We start from the raw sequence: 25,399 nt of genomic DNA on the forward strand, positions 1-25,399 counted from the left end.
CACATACACACACACCCACACACACCCAGAACCATCCCACCCCCACCCCCATAGCCCAACCCTCCCCAATATTTATGGCCTATAGTATTATAATATTGGCATATTTTGTGCAAGTGATGTAAGAGCCACACGAAGGGGTCAGCTATTTTTAGGTGGCTGTCGGACTTCGTTTGGACAGTGTATGGCCTTTGAAAGGTCATTATTCCTTTATTTGATAGATTGTTCATGGCACTGTGCATTTTGCCTAACTGCCTTCTCATGAAGGGGGAAAAATGTCCGTAATGCAGTGCTTTCGGAATCTAGATTCTGTTGTAATTGAGGATGCATTGTCATGCGAGTGTTCATACCGTGGCGCATTCTTTGTTTCATTTGTGTTCATGCATTATGCACTGTTTGCAAATGTGAACACATCCTTTGATGTGTTATGCAAGATACAAGTATTTTTTTTTTTGTTCCATTAACTAAAATAAAGGATCAAACAAATCTAGACTGAGTATCAGTTGGTTAGTGGTGTTAAAGGTATGCATCTAGGTAATGACGGTTACTCATTATGCCCGATTTCACTCCAAGTCCAGCTTTGATAAATTTTGTCAGAATTCCACCATTCCAACATAATTTTCAAGCAATCACTCTTGGTGAATCTGTCTACTGCTTTGTATTGTGAGAAATATCAGAGTATAGGATTCATTATCTCTCGGATGTTTTATTAACTCGGCAGCACTGCATCTTACTGCCTCCTCCCCCCACATGCAAAAACTAGCCATTGGCCAAAGTCTTCAGTTGCATAAAAGCAATATCTTCCACAGCTGTTAAGTGTGAAATTTGAGCAGGCAACTCCCATCTGGATGCGTGTGGGAAGACCCAATTTTAGTGTTTAATCTATATGTATATATATATATATACACAGTTGAACCTCTCGTATCTGGACAAGTCGGGACCGGGGCTCATCCGGATAAGGGATTTGGCCGGATACGGGAGACTCGATGCTTTATACATGTACATATACATACACATGTACTGATGTAGCCCATTGTAGTACCACATGTAGTAATGTGTATACTGCAACCTTTTCATTGTTACACTCAGTAACACACCCCAAAATAGAGGTGTATGTTAATGTTGGAAGTAATATGTAATTCATGTGTGTTTGTGTTGGAGTTCTCAAGGAGTTGGGAATCCCCCTTTCCTCCCGTAATTATAAAAAAAAAAAAAAAAAAAAAATCACGGCGAGATTGCGTCCGTATAATAGAGAGATCCGGATAAAGGGAGGCCGGATAAGAGAGGTTCAACTGTATATATATATATATATATACACACACAAGACAACAAAAATATGATAAGGAGAATATATGACGTGACCGTGGGCAGAAACGATGCTTCCTCAATCCTTGAACCACCACTGGTGCCAGTATTTTCCCCGGAGCCTTAATCCATCCCATCATCCACTCTCCTTCATCACCACCATTCCACTGGATGTTGTTTCCCCCGGCGAGTCTCCGCATCCCCCGATGACTCTCGGGTGGGCGTGTTCATACGTTAACGGCACCCACAGAGAGAAGGATCCACCCTTTTCCATCTACATGCTATTGTCAGATGGTTCTTACATTACTCTGTTATTGTTTTGTTTTTCCTTTTATGTCATTGCTTTACGGCTCACAGTTTAACAAGCGATAGTGTGTCAGGTCAAATTATTCTATCTATTTTTGGTCAGAATAATGAAAAGTGATCCTTCTAAGGGCCTTTGGCACCAAGAGGTGTCATGTAATATCAACCCCTTGTCGCTGAAGAAATCAGTAAATTCAAGTTCAACTTCAACTTCAAGATTTCACAGCTGACATGTATACTAAGCATTTGTACAATAATAGATAATGAAATTTTAAAATGTTTTTTGTATATATTCAGATTGCTCCCTCTGTCATTTTGTATCCATGCTGATCCTCTCTGTGTTTTACTTTTCTTTCTACAGTGTGTATGTGAGTATACATGTATGAGTTTGTGTGAGCATGTGTGAGCATGAATGAGCATGAGCACGTGTAGAATGTACATGTGCGTGGATGATATTGAATAGGTTATCGCTATGAGCTGCAATGTGGAGACCTATCTGTGAGCTCTGCTGTGGACACTTTAGTCTATGAGTTCCCATGTTGAAACTATTTCATAATAAATGTTATGTTATAATAGATATGAGCTCTGATGTCTAGACACTATTCATATATAAGCTTGAATACAGTGAAGATGAATAATGATGTTTTATTTCTTAATATCAATATTGGCTAGGGCAGATTATTTCAGATAAATCTTATCTTTTTAAAGCAACAACAACAACAACAACAACAACAACAACAACAACAACAACAACAACAACAACAAAATGTATGTACCAGCTGTACAGATGTGTCATTCTTGTTACTGTACGAGCTGAAATCTTCACGTACAGATATTTTCGCGAATTGCTACTTGGAGGACATTTTCGCGTGTTGTTAATTTCGCGGTTACGAGGGTCTAACTGAACTTAGTTAATCGCGCGTCGATTTATGCACATATGTACTACATGATGTGAAATTATGGAAATCATCCGAAATGCCCCTTTAATAAAAGCCATGAGATTTCAGCTTGATTTGCAAAATGCTTTCTGTTAGTATCTCTTTCATGACAAAAATAATTTTAGCTGCAATGTGAATAAGAGGATCTTTTGACAGTGAGGAATTCCTCTTCAAAACTGTAATCACATTCAGTTTGAAAAATTGTTCATTACATGCTCTTGTATTACCACAGATTCCTTCTGTAAATGTTTTTCCTTTTTAATCTTTTTTTCATTGGGATCAGTTATCCTGTGCAAATAAATTGGACCAACAAAACTGTGCCAAAAATGATGGGAATTTTTAAGTTTCATCAAAACCTATAATTGCAAATAGCTCACTTTGGAGACATGGATGTGTATACATGCTGAAAAAAAGGGCTAATCTGTTGTACAAATGCAAATTGATGCATTCCGCAGGCCCATTAGTTACAGTTGACACCTTAATTCGTGGTTCTTAGCCTGTCCAGGGGAGAGTGAAAAACAATTTGCCGGGCACGATTAGTCTTCACACCACGTCCGATGTGTGTGCGAAGAGGGATAAAAGGCTTTCTTATGAGGCAGATACTGTGTGTGCTTCCGCTAAAGCCGAGAATTCTTCCATATTTTTCTTCTCTTGTGTGTGTGTGTGTGTGTGTGTGTGTGTGTGTGTGTGTATGAGGTACTTTGAGTCCTAATGCACCTTATGTGCTTATCAGCTGAAGCTAGAATCTATTCATTTCTCTTGTTTGTGTTTTTATGTTTTTATCTGCATTTTGTGTGTGAGTATGTGTGTGTGTGAGTGTGTGAGTTCTCCTGAAGGCTCACAACTGAAAACTTAGAATATACTCAATTTCTTTCCTTGTCATTTTGTTAATTCAAATGTGTATGTGTGTGTATGTATGTGTGTATGTATGTGTATACTTTCACAGTTTGAATATACCCTGTAGGCTAGACTGTAAAGATTCTAAAACAGGGTCTGCTCCATGTAATCATGAAATTGCTTTCTCCTTGTGCCAATGGCTAGTTAACATGCCGATGCAAACAAACTAATGGCTGTTTTAATCCATCCAATGCTGCCAGCATCCATAATTGTTCATTACCTCTGAGGAGGACCAGTTTGTAAAATTGTTATGATATATATATATATATATATATATATATATATATATATGTATATATATATATATATATATATATATATATATATATATATATATATGTAGCGGTGACTTCTTTCGCAAAAAAAAAAAATATATATATATACATATAAGATATATTATATATTTCTTTTTTTTTTTCACTTACGATTCTATTTTAGCAGTAGAAAGGGCCAGTGTACTGGAGTGCCTTCTTTCTTCTGTTACACACAAGATCATGTTTGTTTGTTTTTTATCTCAAATTAAATATCTTGTAGGTATGATTGGAAGTAAAAATAGAATATTACAATACTATTGGGGCAGCAAAACGTCATATCTCAAAAATGTCAAATGTTCAGGAGGGCGAAACACATGGCACCCAAAGCGCTATAACAAATGGGATTGCCTTTCCTTTTTGACATGCCGTGGTGGCTTCATTTTGGGGGTAACGCAGCAAGGATGTGGATAGGGCATCACTTAACTGATTATCTGACAATTAATCCAAATAAGCGATTTTTACCAAAATTTGAGATACGATGTCTTGTCACCCCAGCGACGAAGAGAAGCTGTGAGACTCTTTGAAAATGTGATCTTTTTTTTTTCCCCTGCAAAATTTAGCGAGCAAATAGTGAGAGCTCACGTCAGCGTGCAGGTTACACATCAGCAGGAAGCTCAGACATATCTCATGTGCCGACGTGACAAATGAAGATCTGTTTGCTATTATTCCTAGTGTCCATGTGTTTGTTCTGTTGTTATTCAAATTATATTTCATCTGTAAAGATTCAATTAGAATTCCCAGAGCAGTGTTACAAAATTGTCGGATAGAAAATTATGAAAAAGAGTATGCTTTGTTGGTGTAGTCTATGATGGTATATATGTATAATAAAAAAAAAGAAAATGTGCAGGCAGGTATAGCAGTGACAAAAACATTGATACTCATGTAGAAATTTTGGTATGCAAATTTTATTAACAAATAAAGTTGAATTTGATGTCCATATTGTTGCATTAAATCTTTTTTTCTCTTTCACAAAGTAATAATTTTGTTACAAAGCTCTTACTGGCCTTTAATGTGATATAGTTTGCAACCTACTTTTTAATGAAGTACTGTTTAACATGCATGCATTCTTTCTCGTTGATCTTTATTCAATTTCACATTCTCTATTCCTTCTTTTTTTTTTTTTTCTTTCAGACGGTCAAAAATTTCACCATCCGAGCGGAAATGCTCAACTTGCAAGGTAAGCTTACGATCATGTGCACAGTTACTATGTGGTATAGAGAAGTGAAAGTAGTAGTGAAAGTGACTACATTGTCCACAATTCTGTCCATTTATCATACTTCTGCAATGCAGATTGCATGCCAATGTGTGCTCTACCACCCTAGAAGCCCTTGAGTGGTAGTCATGCTGATATATAGAGTGGTCAGTTGTGTGGGCAGTATGAATGAGTCATTGCCAAGTGACCACTACATCTGGGTTTTTGGTGTGCATATCTTTGTTTTGTTTTTTTAATGGACCAAGACAGCGTAATTCTTTTTCCACCATGATGACTAAATGTGAATATGTCCCAATAAACCAGTTAACCCTATATGTGCCATCGTAGTAAGCTGCAACTTGTTAGACTTTTTTTCTTTTTAAAAAAAATGGCATTCTTCCAAACTTGACCCATTTGTAACTAAGCCAGCTAGGTCGCTGCTATTTTTTCTTGAGCATTACCTGATTTAGCAATGACCAGTGCTTACAAATTGGTTTCAGGGCTTTGAAATTATTTTTTTTTGATAGCTACAAGTGAATTAAATCATCATTAAGTCCTCAGAAGAAGTATAATAATAAATGCATGCCCTGCCTATTGGCAACTAGACTAGGCTAGATTTCTAATGTATTGAAATTTACGGATATCCCCCTCCCCTTCCCTAATACTGTACGAGCTGAAATTTTTGCGTACAGATATTTTCGCGAATTGCTACTTGGAGGACATTTTCGCGTGTTGTTAATTTTGCGGTTGCGAGCATCTAACTGAACTTAGTTATTCACGCATTGTTATATTTGCGTGTTGTTATTTTCGCGGTTCAAAGGCGATTCGCGAAATTCGCGAAAGTAAAATCACCGCGAAAATTTCAGCTCGTACAGTACCCAGTAAGAGAGGGGTATTCGTAGAAGCTGTCCATTTCATCTGTTCCAGCCATTACAATTTGAGACGGAAAATCAAGTTTGCATTACATTGATTGTAGCTATGTTAGGCAAATGGTTTGCATAAACCATTGCTTGTCATCAGCACATTTTGCTATATGAAAGTATTGCATAAAATGTGAAAATATCATGAGACTGGTCGGATGACAATGTGCTACCTTGAAGACATCAGTTATGAGATGGGATAGCATGCAGATGCATGTAGGCGGTGGCGGAGACTTAAGGATTTCCTTCCGGCATCTGCTTGTTCAAACAGATCATGTCAAGCCTGAAGGCCATCGCCTTGCTCAAACAGAGCCGGGGAGAAAGGAGAAAATATCTCAAGACAGAGATGGACGGGGAAAGAGAGAGAGAGAGAGAGAAAGATATAAAAGTGAGAGAAAGAGGAGAGAAAGATATAAAAGTGAGAGAAAGAGGAGAGAAAGATATAGAAGTGAGAGAAAGAGAGAGTAATGAGCAAGGGAGTGATATAGAGACAAACAGAGATACTGTGATAGAGGGATAGATTCAGGCGAGAGAATATGAGAGAGTAGACAGCCTTGGGAGACTCATTCTATCTTGTTTGGATGATGTTGGTATGCTAATGGGAAGATACAAGAACAACTGTTATATATACACATATTATTCCCCTTTCTCTCTCTTTCTGCCCTTCTCTCCCAGGTTGATTCCCCCTGTACTTTTATTTCTCTTCAGAAATGAGTATTAGTAATTTTCTGAAATAAACTGACCTTTTACAATCGAATGCAATGTGTGATAAATCGTAAAAATGAAATCTATCACAACTTTCAGGCAGTCAAAGTGATGGGTAAAGGACAGACGATGTGATACTATCCAAATTTGATAGAGCCTAAAAGTGTGTCATAAACTCTTTTCTTCATAAGATCAGTGGTTACAAAATATCTTGCTCCTTATCATAAGCATTAGTACGGTACCCTTTAACTCTGATTTTGACTGTTTCACTAGAATTATTGACTATCCACGGACTTACAGAATCAAAATCAAAATCCTGTGCATTTGTCAAAGTAAGTATCAATCTTAATGGGTCACCAAATAGTACAGTATTAATACTGTGCATGTCTGAGGATAAAGATAACAAAATGAAAGTATGTATTTCACTTTCTGTTCCCATTAAAACAAAAAACAAAAAACAAACAAAACAAACAAACATGTTATTGACTAGGTGTTTTCAAAATTTATCTGGAATATTGAAATCAAAGTGAATCAGTGACTTCTGGATAGCTAAGGACACATGAAAGTTGTTCTTGTGACACTTGATGCCGGGTGCTGTTAAAGGTGCATGGTCCCGGTGTTTTAGTCAAATGTGTACGCGGGCGCACAGCACAAGTTTCCTATAGAGACCTACGCTATCGACTCCTCTTTAGCGCTTACGCTGTGGCCCACTTTCCCGAGTCCGAAGAAGTCCGATCCACGGTAGTCAGTGGTCCGATCACAGTTCGGCTCATGATTCGGCTGAGGGGGATGACAGCTTTAGCAAACTTCTTTTGTGATGTCATAATAAGCGCATACGCACGCACCCTGGCATTACTACAGACTGCGTGATGCTCAGAGAAGACAACGAAGGCAACGTTACTTAGCAACACCTACGCACTTTACTCTTGATGACAGCTCAACTTCGGTAATCTTCGTATCAATGATAACGGTGATCGGCAGTATCATCAACAGCGCCCTCTACACTATCGGGATTATGTGCCTTTAATAGGTATTGCAAATGAATCATGATGAGTGGCTCAGTACTACTATCTTCCCTTGCAGTGGGAAATTGAAACATCTTTTGTTATCTCAGTGCGTTCTTGTTTGAATTTTCATGAGTGCATGTCAATTATGTGTGAACGTACTTAAAACATAATTCCAGTGACCTAGTAATGAGAGGTATGTTTAAATGAAAATATGAATTTTCACACCTTCTAGAGAAGCTTAGCCAATTTCTCTACAGTGACTTAGAAAAACAACATTTTCTCAAATTCTTTTTGTAGATTTATCTATTTATAAGTATTGTGGAGCTCTCACCCACAGAGGGCATCTCATGTAATAAACTGAAACATTAAACATTCATGGTTTTGGAACAAATTACCTACCTCTGATGGAGGTACGTTGTGAGCTCTTTCACTATGCCAGAAAGATCAAAATATGTAGAACTCCCTTCAATTTTATGTATGCTGTTCCCCTAATATGACATCGCATATTTCTGTAGCCTTATCCTGGAATGGTAGGACATTCTTTTAACGTACACTTTAGAAATTCAGAGCTACTGAAAGGAGAATCTTATTTGCTCAAACTTTACCTATCAATATGTTCTACTGATATTTCTGCATTTGTTGAGCCCACCCATATATTTGGGATAGATTTCCCTTGACGGTTTCATAGAGTGTTTCACTCATCTTTTGCCATTTGCTGTATCTGCAGTTATTATCTTTCTGTTTTGTTTTGTGTAAAACTTCCCTTTAACTACATTTTCTCCCTGCTGGTAAGAAGTCTGCAATGCAAATGCACCAGACTTGAGGGAAGGAGGATCAGAAGGTAATTTTCTCCATTCTTAATTCATGGAGATGACCCTGAAGCTGTGTCTGTCACGATGCGAATAAAACCTCGGCCGGGAGAAAGAAGATGCATTTACAGGCAGGAATCCGTTCAGCTGAGGGGAGAAAAAGAAATTTAAATGAGGGAAGAAAAGGAAAGGAAAGTGTCCCTACTAAATGTCATACTTACATGCCTATTTGTCAACTTTGCATTATCTGCCAAAGACCAAATCCCACTTTTATCTCGGCAGACAAGAAATTATCATGCATGTTGCATTGTTATTGCCATCATTTTTCTTTAAAGAAAATGGCTGTATGCTTCCTAGAAATGAAGGGAAAAAGATGCAAGTATAAAACCAGAACAACAACAGCAACGAAATGTTTTAATGCACTGCCATTAGATTCCCTTTTGACTTATGAATAATGGAGCTTGATGGAAAGCAAGGTCTCCAAGAAACAATAAGACGCTTATTCTTGAATGTTTTTCCAATCCTGAAAGCAGCAGGGAATTCTCAAAGAGTGTCGGAGTGAAAGGTTCAAATGCTACCTGCAGACGACAAATGATAATTATTATTGTAATGATGACGATATTACTGTCATCATAATCATCATGATAAATGTGCTTACACCTCATCCAGGGCCATTGTAGATTTGATCTAAGGTTGTCTATCTTTACACATACTGTAAAACAAGGAATTTTCACGTGCACTTTAATTTCGCGAATTTCGCGAGCGCCAAGATTCGCAAAATTAAAATGCACGCGAAAGTCCATGTTTACATTATATGCATTGAACGCCAGTGGCACTTTGCGAAAATTTCATGCCACGAAAAAGGCTGTCGGCTCCAATTCGCGAAAAATTCATGCCGCGAATATGTCATGTTTTACAGTACATAACTACTTCCTGCCCTAGCTCTCCCCTGGTCCCATTAGAGATTTCCTTGATCGACATAAGATGAGCATTTGGTTTAGAAGAGATGACGGTCCAAGTGTCGTCAAATCTGATGTTTCATTTTCATGTTCTAGTTAATTTTTTTTTTCACCTGTTATAAGGCTTGGCTCATTAGGGCAATGACCTGGATGTTGACTTGTATCTAGGTCACTTGGTATTTCCTTGGCTGGAACGAAGGTAGATGGTGGGGATGGGGGGGGGGGAGGGTTTTTTTTTTTTTTTGTTCTTAATGGGAAGCCATAGCAAGGTCTTGTTCATCAGAATAGTATGCAAGTTTGAAGACTTGGCCAATTGTTCGCATTGGCCCGAGTTAGTTTATTGATTGCAGCCGAGGAAGAAGAATGCTGTGTAGGTTTCGGGGGATAACGAAGCCGGCCTCAAAGCTAAAATTACATCGCTGTGACGCATAATTTCCCAAGTGGTGCATTAAAGGGGGGAGTAGCCAACAATTTGTGGATTGTCATGGGTAGTATCTGTTAAAATACAGATGCAGTGTACAGCTTTAAATGATAACTTGGGAGGTAGCATTATGATGGCATTTTATTTCATCCTGAAGTAATCATGTTGCAAGCAGTGTAGAACAGGTGGTCTTTAGGCTACTAGCAAAAGTGGTTGACATTTTCTGAAGGGATATAAAAATTCAGGGGGAAAATGTTTTCACTGCAAAATAAAGACCACTTTTTATTTCAATTTCTTCTGTATGTCATCTTTACTAATGCAGAGGATATTTCGTGGAGAGAGAGAGAAAGGGGGGGGGGGGAGCGAAAGAAAAATATCTGCTTTGAAATTTAAAGGGTGGAGGGACGAAAATTTTGTCAGACTTATTTCTTTGCTTGTCTTATCTCTACAATACTTTTTGGATTTCATTCCCAAGATGAATCAACACTTTATGAGCAATATAAACATAGATTCATTTCTTTTCACTGCTGGTGCAGAAGAGGCTGTAAAAAGAGGAGTGAGGTAGGTGATTGGTATGTGAATGATACTAGAGATTACATTGAATTCAGTAGAATCGTTATATCATTGATGAAAACAATTTTGTTACAAAATCGTCATTAACTGATGAGATTGTCCTTTAGTTGAAAAAAATTGTCATTTCTTCGATGAAATTATGTCAATTGTCATAAAAAGAAAAACAATTTTATCAAGAAGTTGTCATTTCGTGGTGAAAGAGACCATGCGACACTAGGCACCCCATACTATAAACTAGGAGTTTATCCTCAAAGTTAGCTTGTCATCGACTTACTGTTTAAACATAACTATTAGGTGTTAGGGAAATTAGGTAATTTATTGACATCTAATTTGAAGACACCTGTGCCAGTCGGCAAATGCTCCATTGTGCACGCCCATTGGCAATAAAAGCACAGTATTATGGTTGATAGATATCATACTTTTTTTTTTGTAATAGATAACAATTTTACATATATTATAAAAGCTTTGATCTAAAACAGTTTTAATGTTTCTATAAATATTCTCAGGGCTAAAATAAAAGAACAAAATGTTGAAAAGAACCTGATTTTGGCATTTGTATATCTGTATGTGAAGATGTAGAAGTACATTTGTATGATATCTGTATCATTACCTGTATGCATGCTAACAGCAGAGTCCTGTGAGAGGCCAGTTCACAAATACTGTAAAAGTGGAAATTTTCTCATATTTCGTGGGATGTCAAAGCAGCGCGAAAGTGAAAGCACTCAAATTCATAGTGAAGACCAGTTTTCTTTCATCGTTGTATATGCCTAGCCAAAGCCCTTGACTGTCTGCGAAAATTAAGGACTTTCAAAATTCATCTTATCTAGCTATGGTTGCAAAATTAACAGCACAAGACTTTCTGCTTTTATTTGAGCAACTAGCTCAGCATCTACATGATGATAACCCCCCCCCCCCCAAAAAAAAAAAAAAAAAAAAAAAAAAACTTTTTTTGTCACATCAGCCCAGTGTAGGCATTTTATGATTCATTGCACTGATTGGCTGACATTGTTGCATCATTGCCATGGCAACCAGCCTGTCTTGGGAGTCAGTTTAATACCTGGCATGCATGATGAGGGAGCTTCATAGTTATTGCTCCCACTGCTCTTATGAACCTCGGTGATACAGATGTGATGTTAACCCGTTGAGGATGGACTAATTTTGCTACAAAACGCATTTCCCATAGACCCCTGCCCAAGTATACTCGGGACTCGTCCTCAACTGGTTGATGAAAACTTTATATCAGAGAGAGAGAGAGATAGAAGAAGAGAAAGATAGAGAGAGAGAGAGAGAAGGAAAGAGGGGGAGGGAGAGGGAGAGAGATTTTATGAAATTACTGAAATGAAAGTTCTGGATAAATGAGCAAAATTTGATAGGCGAATATGGGGCAGGGATATGAAGAAAAAAAAGTACAGTAGATTGAATGCCAGCGCATCTGCCAGTCTCGGCATTTTACAGGGACCTGAAGATTGCTGTCTTGGTCATGTGACCACACACACACACACACACACGCACACACACACACACACGCTCATTACACATACAAACGACCTCACATGGTATTATTTTTAAAGTTGTATGGATGCCTTTATGCCTTATCTCTTCTTTTTTTCTCTCACTCATCTATTTATATATCTGTCTCTCTCTCTGTGACTTTCTCTATCAATCTCTGTCTGTCTGTCTGTCTGCCTGTCTGCCTGTCTGTCTGTGTCTCTCCTTTTCACTGAATGAAAAGGCTACAGATAGGAGCAATAACATACCCATTGCCTGTGAGTAGAGATTCCTAAAGAAAACAAACGTCTCATGAAGGTGTGAAGTTACTGATAGTTCATGCACAGAACAGAGGGTGAGATAACTTTACCCAGCACATCTTGGAGAATTTCTCTGCAGAAATTATCATGTCAGCATTAAATCGATTCTTTTGAATTTCATCGGGTACCTGGTATTGGACAAAGATTAATTGGGAACTGGTCAAATTTATTGACGTTGCACAAGTTAGAAATCGACATACAAAACTCCCCAAAATGCATTGCCACATGAAGAATCAGTCATCATTTTTGCAATTTAGAAGCATTTGAAAATTTTGCAGTTGAATTAAACAATCATATATGAACAGCAAGGGACTAAAGTGATTTCTTTTCTGTTACTGTAGGACCCTACTTTATAAAATACTATTCCTGAATACTTCAGATTATGATAACAAGAGAACAACAACAAAGCACATAACAAAGAAATATGGTTATGGGGACTTCATGGGAATATCTATGCAAGTGACATGGCAGCCACTCATAAAGAATTCTATATGTAGGTGCCAATCGAACACCTTCTATTAAATATCATGGACTGACTTCTTGATGTCTGTAATATTTAAAGATATTTGCGTGGTTTTAAAACTTGTAGCTCTCTTTTGCCCAGCCTGTAACTTATTAATGTAGCATACGTTTCTCTGTTGCCTAGTCTGTAATTTGTTAATGTAGCATGCATTATAAATGGTTCTTTGGGCTATTCTGCATCGAAATTGACTTATTCATAAATGATGAATACTGATTTTCCACCTCCAACATCTAATCTATCAATGGTGATTATGCTTCATTCCGTGATGAGTTCACCTCCCCTTTTTTCTCTGTCTCCATGGCAACAATGTCATGCATTTTGCATGGTGTTATTGTATCCATAGATCCTGATGAAGTATATTGGGAAGGCAATACTTATCCATGTCTGATAAAGGATAAAGTCTGTCTACAAATAGAAGATGTTGGAACTCATGGTGATGTTGTGTGACCCCCTGTTCAGACGCAAGCCAGTTTATACCAGAACTCGATAAAGAAACAATGTATAAAGAATCATTGTATAGCCAACAGACCATTCAGATGCTAATCTTGACCATTCTGGAAAATGTTGTATAGATGCGCAGTTTCCCACTGCACATGTTATTTTCATGACGTTGCTGCTAGTGAGAGGAATAAGATCACCTTTTGCCCAAGCTCACTTGAGCCCCGCCCAGTTATACCGTTCTATGGTTGCCATACATTCAGACACATAATGCACTTGATGGAATGCAAATTCATTATTGAGTTCTAGTTCGAAACGATGCTCCGACCATCGTTTCATCATATATCGTTTTGTTCAGCATTCAGACATTCATCTTATAGCTATACCATTTTGGTGCAGCTATAGTGTTTTAGTATAACTTTTTTTTTTTTGCATTTGAACACCCTGTCAGAGTCTGACCCCCCCCCCCCCCCATGAGTTTGCTGCCAAGAACATCAGGGGTAGATGCTGAAGTGGGGAGAATGTCATTATCATCATGCTGGAGGGGGGGGGGGGAGGTAGAGGGGGTAATGCAGTGCTATTCTTCGTGTCAAGCACCAGGCATGGGCAAACATCAGGTTGCCCACATGGCTCCTGCATCCAGAGAGCATGCAAGCTGTTTGAAGCATGTTTTATGTGCTAGCATATTTTTAATCACCTTCTGCAGCATTGCATGAAATCATAGTGCCATTCAGAGGAATTTAGGTTTCGTTGAACGCGGCTGCATGATCCTTGTCACAATTACTGCAATTTTCCATCTCCCACTTGCTGTGATTTTGCTGGAAATTGGGACATCTGAAAGCAGGCATGTGTGATTGATTGATAGGGAGGACACTGGCAAACCTTCATGAATTACAGACAGACTGGCATGCTTATTAATGAATTGATTTGCTGGTGCTCACAATAGGGGAATTCACAAATTACTGTGCTGTTAGATACCATGGGTAATTATTCAGCACTGTTCTCATTAGTTGCGTTAAGATGGTGAGCCCTGACCTCAAGGATAGCTCTCCTCGAGAATAGGCTCGTTGCTCCATAACTATGCTTCTCTGCAAGTTCCTATCTACAAGCTCTGTCCACACGATGCCTAACTATGAGTGGTTTTCCCCTACAGCTCATTGATAGAGCGCTAACCCTGAGATATTTTGTGGTTAGCTATCTTCGAATTAACTTCAAGATAGCTATCAATGAGTGCGCCTACATGCCATGAGCCTGTCCTTGAGGATAGCTGTCCTTGATCGAGGTTAGGGATCACCGTCTGAATGTAACTAATGGCAAAATACCATGGTAAGAGATACACTGCTCATTCACCTGGTACCATTCTCGTTCACAAAAATACTGTGGTATTTCTGGTAAGCATTGTGCATGCATATATCTCCAATGAGAATTGACACAAAGAGTGTCAGGACACGAGAGAAATACTCCACTGTATGATCACTGGCATTTCGTGACACTGTTAACACTCGGGTCTTGAATGTGTATTTTGTGCACAGTTTGAATTACCACCCTAAATACCACAGTATCATGTGATGATGAATTCACTTGATTGTTTGTGTTGGAGAAAATGAAAAGCATAAGAATTTGGACGACACATTGTCACAGAGTTTTAACTGAGATTTGGTTTACAAAGTTGTCGAAGAATTTGCAAGTCATGTAAGGTTTTGTGACTTCGAACAAAAGGACTTCATTCCACTGTTAATATATTGTATATTGCACAAGAGAAATATAGGGAGAGAGGTGTTATGGAGTGGAATCTGTTGGCAATTTCTGCAGATTTATATGTACCTTCTATAACATGACGAATATGTGTTCAACATTCCACTAGCATGCTTGTGGCGGGGCATATGGTAAGTTCTCTGCAGCAAGCACCATGGGTACAAAGGGGAGATTCAGGTTTCTTCTCCTTCTGTATTATACACACGTCCCCGATATAAGAGTATTCCCTTGAATGAAAGGTATATCTTTATATTGTTTGTTTTTTTCCATCTCCTTTTCTCGTAATAACTCAGTGGGCTTACCTTCTCTGCCATTCACCCATGGTGTGAGTGTTATATGTGTTTGAGTGAGTGTGTGTGTGTGTGCATGAGTGAGTGTGTGTGTGTGTGTGCGTGCGTGTGGTAATTTCAGCTGTCTGTGAGTGGGGATTTTAATTTCATAGATGGGTGATGCATGAGCGGTTAGCGCATCTTGGTGGCCAGGTCTCTACTAGTTTCCATTTCCAGACCTGCTTTCATGTGATCACCTCATTGTTTTATGCATGCGGTCAAGTATTCTGTGTATTCTGTGTATTTTAAGGTGGTTTTATTTTTGTTGTATTCAAGAATTCCACAAGTTGACTGATTTTTGCAGAATGATAGTGGCATACAAATATATTGCCTCCTGTAACACAAATGCAATGTATGTGGGGTGTTCAAGTGCAAATTTCACCACTTGCGAAAATGTCTCGCAGGTCACAATTCAAGAAATATCATGCCTGTGAAATATGTGGTGTATATATAATGCACTGGGACCACCTACGTCAAGGAACCAATAAAGTAAACTGTATCTACAGAACAGACTCACATACTACCGACAGCCCAGTAAAAATTCAGAACTCTTTCCCTAATTCTGCATAGAGCAGTATTTTGATTAATGATAGATTAATATAATCTTTCCTCCGCAGACAGCATTAACATTAAGCACCAACCGCAAATTTATCATGAGCCATAGACTGCCCCAAAGGCTTTCTCTACCCTCCTCTCCTCAGTCAATGGCCTTTTTGACACACACACACACACACACACACACAAACAAACACACTCAGACACACACGCACAGAGGCACATACACTCATAAAACACATAGCTCACATGCCCACATGCACACAGACACACACACCTCTCATACACCCAACATTTTTTTTTTTTCATTTAAAAAATAAGAAAAAATCTCAGGTCAGTTTACCTGCAATATCCAACTTTAATCTTCTGCCATTCAATCATTTTATCTTCAAACATATTAACAAATACTTGATCTGCACATAAGCTATGATTAAATTTCCAGTACAATCCACCTTAACAATGATTATCCAGTATTAGAGACAATAATTATTCACCAAATGTTTAAGCTGTAGCAATATACTTGAGTGATATGAGATAATCAAAGTTAGAATTTACACACTCTCACACCCCTACACACATACACACATAGACACACACACACATACACACACACAATAAATCTTGGACAAGAACTACGACTAAGCAGGTGCTCTGTCCATGCGACATAAAAACCACTTCTTCTTTTTTAATAGTGTCACCTCTGTACACAGCTGTGGTATACAGTGTATGATATGAATATATGTGCATATGTGTGTGTGTGTGTGTGTGTGTGTGTGTGTGTTTGTGTGCATGTGCAGAGAGAGTTTATAAATTCATAAAAACATTATATTTGTGACCAAAACCGTAAAAATAAACATATGGCATTGATGTCAATGTCATATAAATTGCATGTCAATTGATGCATTTTGCCAAATAATGTTGGATACTGCATTATTAACAATTATAGGTACAGATTATCAGATGTATATTTTGTTTGTGAATACACAATAAAAAATAATTCAGCACAAGAAACATTATATCTGAATACTATATACGAAAGCAGTTTCACAGTTGGCCGTTGGTCTTTTTTTCTTGCCTATACAACAGTGCGGTAGAGATTTAACTAGAAGAAGGTAGTTTTCTTCTAGAAAATCCTCCCAGATCCACAAAAGAACCAGGACATGTGTATAGAAATGTGTTTTTAATGAAGTCATTTTGTAAATCTGACAGCAAAATGTGAATTGCAGTTCTTCCAGGCATTTTCATATCTAAATAATCTTTATTCAATTTTGGTCTGGAGATGTTTCCTCAACTGTGGTTGAATGATGTGATTCTGTAATCCAAATGCTTTGACGTGAGAACATGTTGAAAAGGTAGAATTCAGCTCACCCCACTGTGTGCTTTGGCACAAGAAACCCCTAAGTGTTGTACACATTGTACAAAGTCTCTGGCATAGAAAGAATTAAAGGGATGGTATAATTCTGGTTGAGATGGAGATTCGGGGTTTAACTTGTTTTTAGCTAGTAAAAAACCACTTATGTAAAATATTAAAGAGCATATAATTCTGTGAGGAATTAAAAGTTTATTTCATGAAAATTGGGGGTAGAATAGCTGAGATATCTAAATACAAAGAGGTCCTAATAAAAGATGGGGCCCAACTTTTATCAGGAGCACTTAACATTTCTACCATGTTACGACCAAAATCACTCTGAGAATGATCGCACAAAAGAAACAATCAACTGATGTTCAGGCGGTTTATTAACAGTGATATTGTGGGTACAGACTCGTAATCGGTGTTCACATCAGTACAATAATGATCAATAAAAACAATTATAAATCGGTAGTGAAATCACTTACAGCCAAATTTGAAAGCAAGTAATCCTTTGACAGTGTCCAGATACGATGTTCGATGCACCGATGAATGATCCTTGACGCACCGATGAATGGTTCCTCCGACGTAACTCCAAAGGCACTGATTGCAATAATCCACTTTATAAATCCGGGGTAAAGTCCACGATAAACAAGGTGTATGTCCACGGCGAAACGTGCAAAATCCAAACGTTATGACGACCACGTCCAGTTGATGCGTTGAATGATGATTCACTTTATAATGTCCAGCAAGGAATCCAGCCCGTCACAGCTTTGCCGTAATAATGTCCGTTGACACTAAAATATGGAGTCTATCTCCAATGTAGGCAAATTAATTCTCTGCAGGCAAAATGTCTCCCAGGCCTTATCTCCACAAACACAGTTTGTATAGCAGGTCAGCAGGTAACACAGGACTGACTATAACAAGTCGCTTCAGAGCCAGAAGTGACGTAACTCTCAGAGCAGAAGTGTTGGGTACTCTGCCTACCTCAGAATTTCTCCTGCTTATATACTATCCATTCACCCCTTTCTAGTACATTCTGTAATTTTCTCCAACCTGGGGCCACATACCTGAACATACTAGCAAGTCCAAATTCCAGGAATCCTGGATGACTCACTGCCTAATATGTGCATAACATCATTGCCAAAATTAACTACCAATCACATTGGGCTACAGGGACAGTGCCTCACTCAGCCAGCACTTCCTAGAATTTTCTGGAATGGGTTAAATCATTCTAGACTGAGTGAGCTATAATGTATTTCCTGTCACATGCATACATGTACTGTAGCTACATTATATACCCTGTAGAAAATTCTCCACTGATCTGGTCAGCCTGTATGTACTATATCTATATCATATAGAATGTTCTCCATTAATCTAGTCACCCTGTGTACATACACATTGAAACAACCATGCATACAGCCTTGATACATGTACATAACTACTTGTGTGTTTGTGACAACCATTTCAAAACAGGTTTTCACCAAATAAACTTTGAATTCCTCTTAATAATGATGATGATACATACAATTTCTATAGCGCCGTTCTCCACTTTGATTAAATGCTCAAGGCGCTTTACATCAAGGCAAACAGACTGAAGAAACAAATACATCACCGTAATTGAGGAAGATGAAGAAGCAGAAGAAAAAAAAGACATGAAAGTCTGTCTTCAAAAGGCACTGGTCTTCAAAATGCACTGCTAAACAAATAAGATTTTAAATTACTCCTGAAAAATGTTATGGAGCTTGAGTCTTTCAGCTCACGAGGAAGTGAATTCCACAGTGTTGGTCCAGCGTGAGTGAAAGCTCGTTCCCCCAAAGATTTCCTAGAAAACGGAATATGTAAGAGACCTGAAGTTGAGGATCGAAGAGTTCGTGAAGGTTGGTATTGACGAAACAAGGAAACATTGTAATCAGGAGCTGTTCCCTCAATAATGTGATAAACCAAAAGAAGTATCTTAAACCGAATACGCTCCTGTACAGGCAGCCAATGAAGACTCTTCAGGATAGGGGTGATATGACTGCGTTTACTTGACAAAGAAACAATACGTGCAGCGGCATTTTGTAGTCTTGTTTGCTCTTTACTATTTCAAATAAGTGGTTTGTAATTATCTCGCAAGAAGTTATAATCTGAAATCCCCTCTCAACCAAAACTGTACCATCCCTTTAATCTTGTATTCACTGCCACCGTGGTGAATACATAATAAACGTACACACTACTGCCAGTTGAGGGAGTGTGTTGTGATTGACAGGCCGTGAAGTTTGTGACGCAGCTGTTTTACGGAATGTGTTTGCAGTCGGCGGTCATTGGGGTGACTGCTTTCGCATGTGAACACACCATAAGCTCTGAGCAAATTCAGAAATATGTATGTCAGAAACAACACTTAGAACGAGGTCTTTTTAAGTCTGAAACCCCTCTCCAACTCTGAGCAAGGTCAACATGCATAATCCTGTATCATGCAGAAGCTGGAGGTGCACGGGTGCATACATGGTGCTTTTTCAACTGACATTACATCTGTGTCATGCAATACTGTAAAAGCGGATTTTTCGTGTGGGTGACTTCTCAGGCTCGGCTGGGTGAGAGGACTTCTGCATGTTTATTATTTCATGGACACTCAATGACGATTGAGCACCTTACATTCTCTGAACAGCTCACCACTGTCACAGCGGCTAAGGACTTTAGTAACACATAAGACAGTAAATTAAGGTAACTGTTTTGCAATATGACAGCAAGTTCGCTATGCTACAGGACTGGTAAACATGAGGAAAATTACAAATAACATATGCCATTAAAGATATTTGCACAGTGGTTTAATGTGAAAAGGAGGTGTCTAGTTTTAGTCTAGTGCACCAGGGTAGACTTGGTGCTTGTATAGACCAATTTCACTGTGAAATTAGGGAAGAAAAGTGCTCATCTTGAGCAAATGCCAGTAGGCCATTTGTGACCGTGCACCTCAAAACGAACATAAAGTCGCACACACTGATTTTGTGTGAGGACTGAAAATAAGTGAAATGGGTCAACCTAGCCAAACTTGACTTTTTCATATTTTCTGAAAGAGCGGGTCTTCTTTTACATTATGCTAAAATTTGGTATCATAAAATGGGCAGGAAAGTGTGTTTTTTTACCAGTTTATCTCGAACATTTTTTTGGTAGAATAGTGTGATTAGGTGTGTCTTTAGAATCCCTTTTTCATTTCTGAAAAACCTTGTCCACACTCTTTACTTTCAACTCTAATAACTTTTGAAAGGATATGGCTACTGCTTTGAAAGTTGGCATTAATTATGGACAGAATGGGTTAATGAGGCATGCTTAATTTCAGTTTAATCTGATAATCCCTTCATTGTTGTTACTCTGGTGGTTTACTTCCTGTCTTTTGTCCCATTCATTGCACAGCCAGTAGGGCTTGGTAAAGATTAAGCGCTTGAATAGACACTGTACTTCAGAGCCTCTTTTCTCACTTCACACTTTTCCTGAGTTTGTGCTTTCTTTCCAATATTTAGGTATGTTAGGAGAGTCCATTTGATTTGATTTATACATCATTTTAAAGCTTAAAGTCTGCTCTTTCAGAATATGGTCTTAACTAAAAATTCATGTCTGGCGACTTTTTGTTTGTTTTGAGGTGCAGTGTCACATTTTCACTTACATTCTGTATATTACATTCTCAGATGAAGTTTGTTACATGAGAGCTTATTTACAACACACAAGCAATGTTGAATATTTCTGTTTTGGTCATTTCAGACCAGAATCCATATGAAAAAATAAAAAATCTCAAAATGTTTTCTTTGTCAGTTTGGTCAGGCTGTTACGTGTCTTTGACTGCAAAAAAGAAAAAAGAAAGAAAAAAAGCCAGTCATTGTTGGTGATGGGGCTAATTTCTTCGACTCAGGAATCGAGTGCTATCTAGAAACTTTGGACTGGTGAAAATACACACCGTAAGACTCTTAAAAGACTTAAAGGAAAAAAGAAGAACTGCACATCAGTGCCAGCAAGAGACACAGATTTTCCCCTCTGCTCTAGGATCATCTTCCCCCTTCCCATCAACCCACACTCCCTGACTTCCTGGAGGCAGTGAGCGGAATGGGCACTTCAGGTTAGTCTCGATGCCAGCTGTTGTATCATTTAGCACCAGATTTCCAATTTTGTGAAGTTTTTCTGAAAGTCTTAATGGCGGGACAATGAGCTCTGACACCATTTAAAGGCTATTACTGGTTTTGCTTTCAATTAACAGCCAAATTAAATTCTTCACATTTTTAAAGATGTTGTTCACTATTTTTATGTATCAATAATATCTTTTACTTTAGTTGCAAGTATCATCGCATTAATTCTTGTGATTTGATCAGATGCCATAATGATAGTAATCAGGCCTATCACTGATTAGAATCATTACTCACCATTGTTAAGTTGTCTGGTTACTGTCATTTTTTAGATTGCATGCACAGGATGGCAGTTGCAAGCACCAGTGTTGATTGCTCAAAGGCACTAATGTATGACTTCATATAGAGGCCATGATAAACCTCCATTAATCTCTCCCCTTCGATAAGCTTTAATTGCTGCGTTTGTGCCCAGAAGATGTATGTGTTTAACTGTACATAACCATTTGTCATCTTATATATTCATACCTATGTTAGTGTGTATGTGTGTGTGTGTGTGTGTGTGTATTGTACTTTAATAGGTGCATAAAATGCATGTTTACTCAATGCAATTATTAAACTTTACCGATTTCATGGAGAAGATCTAAGTATTCAACAGAGTGTCCCACTTTGCTTTCTGAATTAATCACTCCAGGCACTCTCCCACTAAAGAGTGAGGTAGACAAAAAAAAAACAAAAAAAAAAAAAAAACAAACAAACAAACAGATACGTGCATAATGATGAAACATAACATAAGGTATCATTTCTTAGGAATGAAATTGACACGGAACTTAATTGGTCTGAGAATCAAGACTAGGCATCAGGCAAGGAGCAATGGGGTTGTAGAAGGGGTGGGTTGAACTCTCCTTCCTGGTCTGCCGATGGGGAGACTCCTTTGAATATTTTCGCCTCGAGGGAGGCGGCTCGTTCCAAAACACTTCATCCTCATCCCGACACATGGCTACCTCCAAGTTGACCAAAATAACCACTAGGGTTTAATTCAGATCATGCCGCAAAGGAAAGAACAGAGAAAGGTTGGGGGGGGGGGGGGAGTGTTGGTGGCATCAGATAAGAAAGTACGTATGTATGTATGTGTTCTTTCTGTCATGTTTCCTGTGAAGTTTCTGATTCCCCCTCCCAAAATCATATATTTAAAACTTTGTTGTGCTCTGCAGTCCAGTGAAAATGTTGAAAGTGCAGTGTCACATCATGCTCAAGTTCCTTTTAATGATTTTGACAGCAAAATCATACAAACTGAACAGTAGGAGTTCAATGAGAATCTGACATGAAATAAAGACATTGTCAAATATCTAAAGTATTGCCTGTTTTTATTGAAAAGTAAGGCTGGTCTTACCCTTCAGAGTAAGTTAGTTGAGATGATGATGTCACCCAAGAACTCTCTATTGCTTTTTACGCACACACACACACACACACACACACACACACACACACACACACACACACACATCAGAATTGGTCAATAAGTTAGCAGTTGCAAAATGCCTTTCTCCTTAACATCATCTTTGCAAGGTTACTTTGACACAACAATAATTTAATGCAGAGGGGATATATGTTTCTCCATTTGATGTCACTTCATACCAGGAAATCTCGCATAGATTAATGTCCATTTCAATTGGAGTCTTGTGGGAGTAATGATGTCATCACCGGGTATCTGTGACATTGCAACTGATACAGTAGGACCTTGATTATGCGGCCATTGATTATCTGGATTCTCTTAGTGTTATCCTTGCAACTTATGTAGTAAGACCTCGATTATTCGGTCATCGATTATCCAGATTCTCTGAGTGTTATCTGGACATCGACTGACCGATATCTTTTCAATGTTTTCATGTATTTTTAGTGCCAAATCTCACTCAGAACAAAAACACATTCAACCATTATCGTGCAAATATACAACAGGACATATTTCAATTATCGGCACAAGCGAACTGTAACTTTTAAGTCGGTTTGTGAAACAATATGTCAATGACTGGTGCTGTGCTTGTCACTTGCACTGAGTGCACAGCAGTGAGTGGTTACAGTACAATGCAGCGACAGTATTCGACAAGTCGCATTATCAATCTCATTGTCTCATTGTCAGTCAATATCAAACAAACAATACATGAAGGGACATGAAGGGATATTTTGCTTTTATTTGGCTTATTTCCATATCGTATGAAGTATAACACATGACAGTACCATGCAGATAATCATAATATCAGTAAATTGGTAATAACAGGTGTATACTCTGAGCATGATATGTTTGAAAGTGCTGTATTTCAGCATATCTCTCTTATCAGGCCAAACTGATTACCACATCCGGAGGCCCGCCGGTACCGACGTTATGGGATAATCAAGGTCCCACTGTATTTGCAGTTGTGTGGAACATGTACAACTTTTTACGTTCAGTGAATTACTCTATTTGTGTGTGTGTGTGTGTGTGTGTGTGTGTGTGTCCAATTTCAATGAAAACCATTGTCTTTGAACATGGAGTGAAATGGCACCTAATAAATGCACAGTATTCAGCAAGCTGCTCATTTGCAAGATACCACAAACTTACTTGCATACACTTTCTACCATGCAACCACAATCCACTATAGGCGTGTTCAATACTGAGGTACCGGCCTGTCAGATATATGGTGTATGTTTAACACATTCATTTAATTGCCTGAGTTGGCATGCAGGAGGGGGAAAAAATTAATCTGTGCTCTCCTGTTTCCTAAGTGTTTAGCAGTCAAATAGCAAATGTGTGTGCTCTTCAGAATGATGAGAATGAAAGGATTTTTTGTTGTTGTTGTTGCAGGTGATTGACCTTAAGATAGCATTGTATTGTGTTGAATCTAATTGAAAAGAAACTAAAACAAAACTAATACTTAATATATCCAATGCCATAATAATAATGAATAATAATAGAGAGACTATTATAAAGCACTCATTCTACCTAAAAAGATACTCATGGTGCCGTAGAACAGATTACATATGTATCACGTTCCAACAGAGTATCACACAAAATATTAAGAAAAATAAACAACAAACACATATACATACAGGTAAACAATTGTCAGTTCAAATCAACAAGGTAGGTCTTGAGGTTCTTTTTAAAAGCATCAATAGAAGATGTTTGTCGAAGAGATTTTGGCAGGTTATTCCAAAGTTTTGGGCCCATGTATGAAAAAGTGCGATCTCCCCAACTATGCTTAATTCGAGGTACCTGTAATTTTTGTAATAATCCACGTCATGTATTAGCTCAGTGATGCACATCAAGTGAATGAGGCCAAGAGATGTGTAGAAAAGTGTGTATCAGATGACAGTGTCAAGTTATGAAAGTAAAACTAGGAAACACAGGCACACTAATGCCACAAGTATGCCAATAGGAAGCACTAAAACTTTTTTTCTGCAGCAAAGGGGCATTTTCTGAGTACGCTATGCCAGTCAAATGGTGCAGTCTAAAGTCATAGAAAGCAATAGAGTAAAATTGATGCCACAGAACTTGCACATTCTGGCTGCTTCATGTGAGTGTCTGTGTCTGTGTCTGTGTGTAAGACTTGCATTCAAGGGGTTGTATGAATAATGCTCAGATCTTTTGAATTGTCAGAACCCTAAGTTGAGAATACCCAAAGGTAGTTCATACAGTTTAGTTCATAGATGTGTAAGTACAAATTTCAGCTGTGTTAATGTTCATGACACACTGCATCAGGTACACCAGCACACATCCATTATGAATGTGTGCTGATTTACATGTGCATGGTACCCCTGTTTCATGCTTGTTTTAGTCCATGGACTAAAGTTAAACCTTGGATTTCATTTAAACTACCTTTGAGAATTTGGGACTATTTATTCTTGTCTGCAGTTATGACTTTCCGTAATTCTCCAGTTGATGATCATACTGACAAGGTAATAAAAACTGATACAGAGGTCCCCATGAACTTGCAGATCCGGTGCTGATCATAACTCATTTTCATTTTGAGCACCCAAGGAAAAAAAAAAAAAAAAGGCAGACTTTGTACCTATTGTGCAGGTAGTAATATCTGCTAGCTGTTCATTAATCATGTCTATCAATAACATTCAACATCCCTTGGGACTTATATGTGATTGTTTAATGCAACAATGCAATATTAAAAGCCCCAAATCCTGCCCTTTTTTATGCAGAGCAGAATTTGGTCAGAAAAAAAA

General features: G+C 38.2%; 1 protein-coding gene across 1 annotated transcript in view; it reads left to right on the forward strand.

Annotated features, from left to right (window-relative positions):
- The window catches only part of LOC140227593 (uncharacterized), a 127,856-nt gene that overhangs the window by 44,480 nt on the left and 57,977 nt on the right, over positions 1-25,399 (forward strand). Inside the window, exon 3 of the mRNA XM_072308045.1 lies at positions 4,886-4,931. Within this exon, the coding sequence (XP_072164146.1) occupies positions 4,886-4,931 (46 nt within the window). The remainder of the gene's footprint in view (positions 1-4,885; positions 4,932-25,399) is intronic.

This window comes from Diadema setosum, chromosome 1 (genome assembly GCF_964275005.1).
Source record: "Diadema setosum chromosome 1, eeDiaSeto1, whole genome shotgun sequence".
NCBI lineage: Eukaryota > Metazoa > Echinodermata > Echinoidea > Diadematoida > Diadematidae > Diadema > Diadema setosum.